Source organism: Opisthocomus hoazin, chromosome 6, assembly GCF_030867145.1.
Source record: "Opisthocomus hoazin isolate bOpiHoa1 chromosome 6, bOpiHoa1.hap1, whole genome shotgun sequence".
NCBI lineage: Eukaryota > Metazoa > Chordata > Aves > Opisthocomiformes > Opisthocomidae > Opisthocomus > Opisthocomus hoazin.
In genome coordinates, this window is record NC_134419.1 from 30,988,355 (window position 1) to 30,996,937 (window position 8,583).

An 8,583-nucleotide genomic window follows, 5' to 3' on the forward strand; every position below is an offset into this window, starting at 1 on the left:
CATATACCAACGTCCTGGGGAAAGCCAGGCGTGAGTTAACTGATGTGGTTTCAGCTGCTTTTCAAGCGTGGTCTGACTCTTGCAGATGCCGGCGTTCGGTGGAGGTGGCTGGGGGGGTTGCAGGGGCTCCGCACGCTGCGGCTCACCTTACGTTGCAAGGCAGTGAGAGAAACTGGGAGGCACGTCACAGCCTGGGCTGCTCCCTGCATTTCCTGCCCACGCTTTGGATGTGGACAGGGAGGGCTGGAGGACTGGTTTGTGCTGTGTCTGCGCAGAGCTGCTTGCGAGGAGGCCGGCGCCCGGGCTGTGAGCAGCTGCCTGCTTGCCTGCGCCGGCTGTGGCATAAACAGACCTGGAGCTCAGCGGTGCCCTGGGTGAAGTTTAGAAGCGTGGCTCATTTCCTCATATGGATGGATTTAGCAAAAGGTGAGGAAAAGCTTAAAAAAACCAAACCCTAGCATATACTCCACCCCCCCCCCCCCCAAAAAAACCCCAAACCTCAGCATGGGCGTATTTATTGTCTCTATGCCTTCAGCTCCCGAACCGCTGCTGAGCACAGGTTCTGCACGGGGGATCCGTATGAGGAGAGCGTTCTGCGCACAACCTCTCTGCTGCATGCTGAAAAAAGGTCCCCAAAAACCCCAGCGTCTCCCAGCAAGTGGATAAAATGCCACCCAGGGCTGCTCCTTGCTGAGAGGGGACAGCATATGCTTACAGACTTTACCGGGAAGAAAATACTCTCTGGGGATACTTGCTGGGAAGCAGCAGTGAAGAGCAGCTGCTGGGAAAAGCCGCTCCCCGGCTTTGTAGGCATTCTGAAGCAGCGGCTGGGTTTCTGGCCGGGCAGAGCAATCCCTTCCTCGCCTTCCTGTGGTGGGGACGACGGGCAGCGTGCCGTGACGTTGCACATCACACTTGCCTGTGACGCGCAGATATGAAGCGGCTTCTGGCCAAAAGCCAGTGGGTTGGGACAGAAACGTTTAAATGTTTGCCTGGGTAGGGCGCTTGCGGCTCTGCTGCTCGTCAGAGGAAGAGGAGGAGGAAGGTGAGCAGCCCCTGCCTTCCCCCTCCCCAGGCTTCCGCCTTCCCAACCCGGGCGAGGAATTTGAGCCCCACTGTGCCCAGCGGATGTGGTGCTGCTTTTCCAGCCAGGAAAGTAACATTTTATTTTTTTTATACATGGCAAAAGGCATAGAAGTTACTACAAGGAAATGAAATGCTTCTAAATCACTGGAATAGGGTATTCATTTCCTGCTGGGAGGGGGGGGAAGACCATCTGTAAAACGGTCCTTGGCTTTCCTGAGGGTAAATTCATGTGAATTTATACTTTAGCTTTATACCTTAAGACTTCTCTGTCCCTTTTCTGATTTTCTTAGATAATTTATTTCCAGTTCAGCTTGTCAGACAGTGACTTCTGAAAGTGATTCCAGGTATTGGACTGGGGACTTTCCAGGACCCCATGTGTGCTGGCCATCCAAAACTGGAGGGGAATGCCCATCTTTGATTGCCTGCTGCGTGCTCCACCTGAAAGCATCGCTGGAGGTTTGCTTATTAGGTAACCTGTAATAAATCCAAGATCACACTTATAGCAAGAACACCCTGGGCTCTCCCCTGTCCCCTCACCCAGACGCCCCAGGGACCACCTGCCTGGGCTGCGGTTAGTGCTGAGAGCAGGCAAGCGAACACGATGGGTGCGGGTGTTTGGGTAAATGCTAAAGCTGTGCTTCTCGCCGGGCCTTAACACCAGGCTGGCACTGGCATTACTGTCCTTAATTGCCCCTCACATAGGCCTGCAGGACATCAAAGGTAAATGGCAAGGTTTCACAGTCTAATAATACAGGATTTTCCGTTTATTAATTAGGTGAAGACCACAAAGCCCTTAAAACAGCAGTCTATCCTACCTAGAGCGTTTCGTCAGCTAAACTCAGAGCATCGCCTGCAACGAAGGCACTGACCTCTCCCATCCTTCACTGGGATCCTTGGGCTCAGGTGAGGAACATCAGAGGAACAGAGCCCTCGCTCTGATCATCATGGAGCCCGCAGCTCACAGCCACCAGGAAGCACCTACCCCTTCCAGCATGGAGAAAGCGGAAGACCTTGCCTTCGAGTTAAATGTTGCTGTGAGGGACATTAATACAAAAGCTGTGCTGGAGCTCCTGGAGAAAGGGGCAGATGTGAACTCCAAAGCAGAAAGTGGCTGGACACCACTGCAGAGCGCCGTCCAAGCTAACAGTGAGGACCTGGTCCGGCTTCTACTGGACAAGGGGGCTTGTCCGCATGCCCGGAAGGACAACGGTGGCACTGCATTTACTGAGGCAGGGATCGCGGGAAACGTGAATATACTGACACTCCTCCTTGATTACGGGTTAAGTGTTAACTACCATGACGATAACGGCTTCACAGCTTTCATGGAGGCTGCATGTTATGGGAGGGAGGAAGCCTTGAAATTCCTGTATAGCAAAGGAGCAGATGTGAATTTGAGGAGGGCAGTCAGCGAGGAGAATGTGAAACTGCATAAAGGAGGTGCGACAGCACTGATGGATGCTTGTAGCAAGGGTTACTTCTCGGTTGTAAAAACTCTTGTCCAAGAGATGGGGGCTGACGTGAACATTTGTGACAACAAAGGCAGGAATGCCTTGATCCATGCCCTCAAGGAGGGTTGTGCCAAGGACAGGTACGAGTCAGCAGTTGCCATAGGCCGTTTCCTGCTGGACCACGGTGGCGACGTGAACAGCAAGGATGAATGTGGGAAAACTGCCCTCATTCTAGCTGTTGAAATGCAGAGCCCAGATTTGGTGACAGCTTTGTTGGAGAAGGGTGAAATAGATATTGATGATGCAGATGAGGAAGGCAACACAGCACTGATGGTGGCTGTAGAGAAAAATGATTGCAATATAGCAGAGTTGTTGTGTAAAAAAGGAGCAAGGACTGATGTTGGGAACCTTATCGCTGTTGCAAACAGGAACCGTGCTCATAACATGGCACGTCTTCTTCGCCAGTATAATGCCACCTTCATTCCAGAAACCCTCAAAAACTGGGAACCAAACAGCAAACGCTGGAGGGACCAGCTGAAAAGTCTTTATCAAATATATCGCCCTATGATTGGCAAACTGAAGGTATTTCAGTACATCCAGCAGAGAATTCGGTACACTTCCCAGGGTGGCATCTACCTGGGGCTCTACGGTGGGACTGAGGTAGCAGTAAGAATAAGCCGCAGTACGGAGGGTGACAAAGAGAAAAGGTTCTTTGAACAATGTGGTAACTGTGAACATCTACTGAAGCTCTTCCAGTTTGAGAAGGCAAGAGGTTACACATACTTGTGCTTCGCCCTCTGGGAGAAAAACCTTGAAGAACATCTGCAGGAACCAGAAGATCAAATGGATTGCAAAGATGCTCTGAGGATGATCTTCAAGGCAGTGAGAGAGCTGCACTCCCTCGGATTTTCTCACCGGGATCTGAATCCCAGCAACTTTTTAATAGGTTATCTTTTTCTTCCTCAGTGTTTTCATTTTGCTTTCCTGTTGCCTGTAGTTTACAGAAGATGCTTCATACTTATCTGTAAAAAAGGAGATAGGAAACACCATTGCAGATGTCTTCATGCAGAATGAGGTGTCAGTGGCACTAACTGTCCTCTTTGAATAGGTATAGACACATTCACAGTCAGCCAAAGGGGAGTGAACAGAACAGCTTTACACCTCTCATTAGATCTGCCCTCCTTTCTGGGGCTTCACAGACAGATCAGCCCATAGAAGATCTCTTTAGAGAATTGTTTTCTAAAGAAGGGGCCACACAGAAGTCAGTGACTGACTCTATCAAGGTTTCCCACCAGTATTTGTTAATAATTTCTTTTATTTCCTCAGATTCAGGTGGCAAAATTTACTTGGTGGACTTTGATAATAAAAGAGAGTTGATTGAAGGCAAAAAAGAACTTGTGAGCTCAGATTTAGAGGTAACCTCCCCGTGAATCAACGTATAGTTTAAAATGTCAGGCTGTCTCTGATCTCTTCTGTTGCTGTGAATCCTAGGGGAAGCCTTTCTGCATCAACTAGAAAACACCTTGGGTTTTGGGAAAGCCCATATAACAATAGGCACTGTGTAAGAATGGTAGTGATGAGGATGCAAGGCTGTGGCTGGGATATCCCCAAATACCCTGTGCGCATGATTACAGTGCCTGTCTGCCCTGTCTTTGTGCATGCAGCTTCAAAGTTCGTGTCTGTGTGTATTTGTGTACTTCTGCATGCGTGTAGGTGCATGTGTGCATTCACGTACGCAGCCTGCTCGTTTAGGAACACTAGACTTCTTCAATTTGGTGAGAAGTCCCACGCATCTGGCACACGAGCAGCAATGTGTTTCTTCGCAGGCCCTCAGCAGGCTCGTGCTGTACGTTTTAACAGGGGGTAGCAAACCCCTTCAGCAAGTCAGTACCGAGGATCTGGCTGCCAATTCACCAGATTACTCGGAGGCTCTGGACCTTGTAAGCAGCCTGGTCTCTCATGATGAACGAGGCTTGGAGGGTTTGAGCAAACATCCCTATTTCTGGAGCAAACAGACGTAAGTGCTGGGAGTACAAAGGAAAAGCTTTCAGAACGAGATTTACCTGTAGCGCTGGGAACAGCAATGTCCTGTTGCAGCTAATGAAGCTCTTCGTTCCACAGCAGGTTCAAGTTCCTGAAGAGTATATGGAATAAAATCAAAGATCTCCAAAACCGAAAAGCTGTCTTTCAAGCTCCTAATGCTACTGAAAGTTTTCCTTACCCGTCATGGACCAAGCAGGTAATCCTTTTCCCTTTGGGTGGATATGAGGTTTGAGGTAGACTTTCAGGCAGAAGCTTTTCCTGAGTGTTTCACACTCCTATTTAAAACTGCACCTGGAAAAAATAGCCACATGCAAATAGAGATAACTGGGGGGAAAAAACTAAATCTAAGCCACGTAGTCAAAATACACCAGACTAAAGGCATTGATGCTAAAGGGAGCTTCTGTTGACTGGGGTGGTAGCAGGGGAAGGTTGTTATAGAATTAGCTGGCAAATCTTCAAGGGTGAGCCCTTGAGACAAGGACCTCTGGCGCTCGTTGCCAGCAAATTTCTGGCAAAAGTGTTTTGTTAGATTGGCTCAAAAACAGTGAGACTTTTGCAGGTAGCATCCTGGAAAGACCTCATCACTGGAGACCTGACGGTCTCGGGTCAGTATGGCAGCCCATGTGGTCCTCTCAACAGTGGCACAGTTGGATCAAGACCCCCTCCTGTCCTCCAGGCATGCATAAAAATCTCCTGTGCTATGTTGACAGCCCAGATATGAATGCCACACCTTGGCAAGGCAGGAGAGGAAACACTTGGCAGAATCAGGCGGTCTGTATGGCGCATGCTCCGCAGCGTGAATTCTTCTGCTCGTGCTGGGAAATATGCTTTTAAGGTTCACAAGATTTAACCATACAAGATGAAGTCCCAGCAGAAAGGCAGCGGGTGAGATGAGTGCAGGTAGATGTGCTGCTTTTGTGGTGAGTGAAAGGCAGAGAATAATCTACGTGTATTTTTTTCAGATTGACAAAGACGTTCTGAATATCATGCAAAAGCCTCAGAACAGACCACCATTCAAATATAGCGACGATGTCGTCAACCTTTTGAGGCTCATCAGAAACCTGGATGAACATCCAGATAGCAGGTACGTGGTCACATCTTTGCCTCTGCCACAGTTGTATTGCAGGGAACATCTGGGTATCTGCAAGTGTTAGTGAGTTTGAAAGCAAAATCTTCTTCAGATGGTTCTCCGGAAGGGTGAATGCAGCCAGGATGTGGGAGGCAGCCCCTCTAACAAGATGAGCTTTAACGGACTCTCTCCTCTGGCAGCACAATAGACTAAAATATTGTGCATCACAGCAGCAGGCAGTCCGCAGTCAGCCCTCAAAGCACCTTCCTGAGGATAAGATAAGAAAGTTAGTTCACAGGATCAGACCTCAGACTTTGAAGAAAAATCTGACCCCCAGATCGTCTCCCACAGAGAGGGGAGATGATCTTCAACCAGAGCCTTCCGCTCTGGAGGGATAGCAGCAGCTTCAGAGAAATGGTGGCAGCTCCCTTGGCACTCTTGCCTTTGCAGAGTAGCCCAGCACGGAGAGGTGTCTGCAACAGCTAAGGCACGTCATGGCTCTACAGCAGAGGACACCGTGAACATGTCCTTCTGGGCTGTTATTTTTGTTGCAGGCTAGTGTTTCTTGCCATAACTCCAGGAAGGTTTTTAGATCACTCTTAAATATTTGTATCATCCTTTACACCTTTGCAAAGCCTCCTTGTCTACTTTGCTAGTATTTCCAAAGTGCTGATGTTTACTGTGCTGAAGTGGTTTGAGACACAGATCAGGAAGAACCAGTCCCATTAATAGATCCTGTTAGGAGATCTTGACTCCTGAAGCAGAGAGCCAGAGTCTCCGACCTTGTATAATTGTGGGCACTCACATGTGAGCTAGAGGTGGTGTTAATTCGTAGTGATGATTTCACTGATGCTGGTGGCCAGCTTTGCTGTTCAGCGAAGATGCAGGTGGGCTTGGGCAGATGGAGGTGCTGGAGGAATAATGAAAATATGGATGAAGAGCTTAGGGAAGGTATAGCAAAGCTGTGGCTCAATGATTACTATGAAACCATATGTTATCAGAAAGCCTTTGGAATGGCTTTTTCTCTGCAAGGGAGGAAGCAGGGCATCCTGGACACTTGAGTCCTTGGGCAAGCTTTAAAAATCGATTTTGGTTTTGTTCTCTTTCAGGATCAGCAACAGAATAGGAGACCATGCTGAGTATTTCTTGAAGCTTTTTCCAGCACTTACCATTTATGTCTACAACAGTGTACGTCAGAATCCCAAATACAGTCACTTTGCAGACGTTCAGGACCCCTCTCTGTAGGATGTCATTGCCTCGTATCCTGTGTCTGACCCCACCGTCCCTGCCCCTTTTTATTCCCTATTTCTTCATCTGCAGAAGAGTTGAAGAAAGTGGGTAAGGTGATGGGAGAGAGCACATGCAGGGACAGAGCATGGAGGGCTTAGGCTAAGAAATGAAGGATGCTTCACAAGGGTTTGGGGTAACATCCACGGGCTTTGGAGAGGAACCAAGCTGAGCGCCAACCCAGGTCCCCCTTGGCTGCCTCTGTCCCTCTGGTCTTATCCGTCTCTGTGAGGTGGAGATCAAGGCCCTGATCCTTATGGAGAGCAGGGAGATGTGGGACAGCCTCCTTAAACAAATGCATCTGGGAGGCAGGTGAAGAGCTCGGGCACTGCCAGACAACATGGGACTCTTATAAAGCAAAAAGAGTTCGAGCTCCTTGCTAGGGCAAATATTCCCTGTAGCTTGCACTGATGAGCAACTCACCTACCCTAGAAAGACATGGATTGTCCCTTTTCAGTCTTTTGAAATGCTACAGCCAGAAGATAAGATGCCGAAGCAATGGTCTGGCTGCAGAGTTGCCCTTGGCCCGTTATCTCTCTGATCTGGTAGATGTACACTCAGCCCAGCCTGCTAGGACCTGAAGGACTTCTACTGGGGGACATGGGGGATGTTTCCACCAGGAGCGGACATAAGGAGCACGATCCCACAAAACTCTGCTACTGTGAGTAGTCCTGACATCTGAAAAAGCTCGCTGATGTCAGAGACTGCAGGGACTGGTTCCTCCTGGAAAGGACAAGCTCTGTTATAGTATGCAGCCAGCTCAGAGCTTTGATACCGGAGGCTGGGTGGCACAAACCCATTTCTGAAATCCTACTGCATGCAATGTGTGTCTGGCTGACCAAGGGCTTGCTTGTTTCTTGGCTAACGCTCTGATTTGCACAATGATTATATGTTGCTTACAGAAATATTTTTCAGCTGTTGAAAGGCTTTTTAATTTTTTTTCAACGGAGATTGCTATTCTTTCAATTAGCCTATGGAGAATCAAACTTGGAATAAAATTCCCTGGAAAACTGACTTTTACTACACATTTATGAATGAGGTCCCCCATCCACTCCGCACAGAGAGTTAGTCTGCAGCACTATAAAATATCGAAAAGGCTGGGATTTTTGGCTTCCCTGTGGAGGTGACTCTTGGTTGTTTAGGTAAGGTGGTGGATGGTTTTGTCACTGCCCAGATGAATTTCTTCTGGCCCATATGGATATCTGATGGGAAATGTCGTTGGGAAGTACCAAAGGCTTCCTGTCCTCAGAAGCAAGCTGTCTCTTGTGAAATAATAGGCTCAATGGTGAGGATTTTTGCATTGTTTTTGCAGCGTGAGGGTGAGGATTTTGTGGATGAGTTGAGAGGTGAAGATGAGCATCAATGCTTGCACATGTATGCTTGCATACATGTAGAACTCTGGGAGTGGATGTGTTTGGCCCGTCTCCTCTACAAATGGATGGCTCCCCAGAATGCACCGTCGAGCCCCGCACATCTGTTTAGCTGTGCATGCTTATAGATGTACATACCTGCAAACCAGCAGGCATCACTGTGCATGAGTTGGGTTGCAGACTGCCACATGTGTGCTCATGGTTCACCGGGGTCCATGTGCCAGCCTGCATCAGTGGTCCTGGCTCAGAGCAAAGGTCCTTCTGATGGTCTTGGAAACCT

At 48.7% G+C, this 8,583-nt stretch overlaps 1 protein-coding gene across 2 annotated transcripts; it reads left to right on the top strand.

Annotated features, from left to right (window-relative positions):
* The first annotated feature begins 267 nt into the window (after positions 1 to 267).
* On the top strand, positions 268 to 7,947 carry RNASEL (ribonuclease L). 2 transcript variants are annotated; one of them, XM_075422504.1, is made up of 8 exons: positions 268 to 426; positions 1,076 to 1,555; positions 1,862 to 3,480; positions 3,861 to 3,949; positions 4,361 to 4,551; positions 4,656 to 4,773; positions 5,540 to 5,661; positions 6,756 to 7,947. In XM_075422504.1, the coding sequence occupies exons 3-8, from the start codon at positions 2,031 to 2,033 to the stop codon at positions 6,889 to 6,891; spliced, it is 2,106 nt and encodes a 701-aa protein (XP_075278619.1). In that variant the 5' UTR covers positions 268 to 426; positions 1,076 to 1,555; positions 1,862 to 2,030; the 3' UTR covers positions 6,892 to 7,947. The 2 variants fall into 2 exon arrangements, with proteins under 2 accessions (XP_075278619.1, XP_075278620.1); XM_075422505.1 differs by having other exon boundaries at positions 1,377 to 1,555.
* The last annotated feature ends 636 nt before the right edge of the window (positions 7,948 to 8,583 follow it).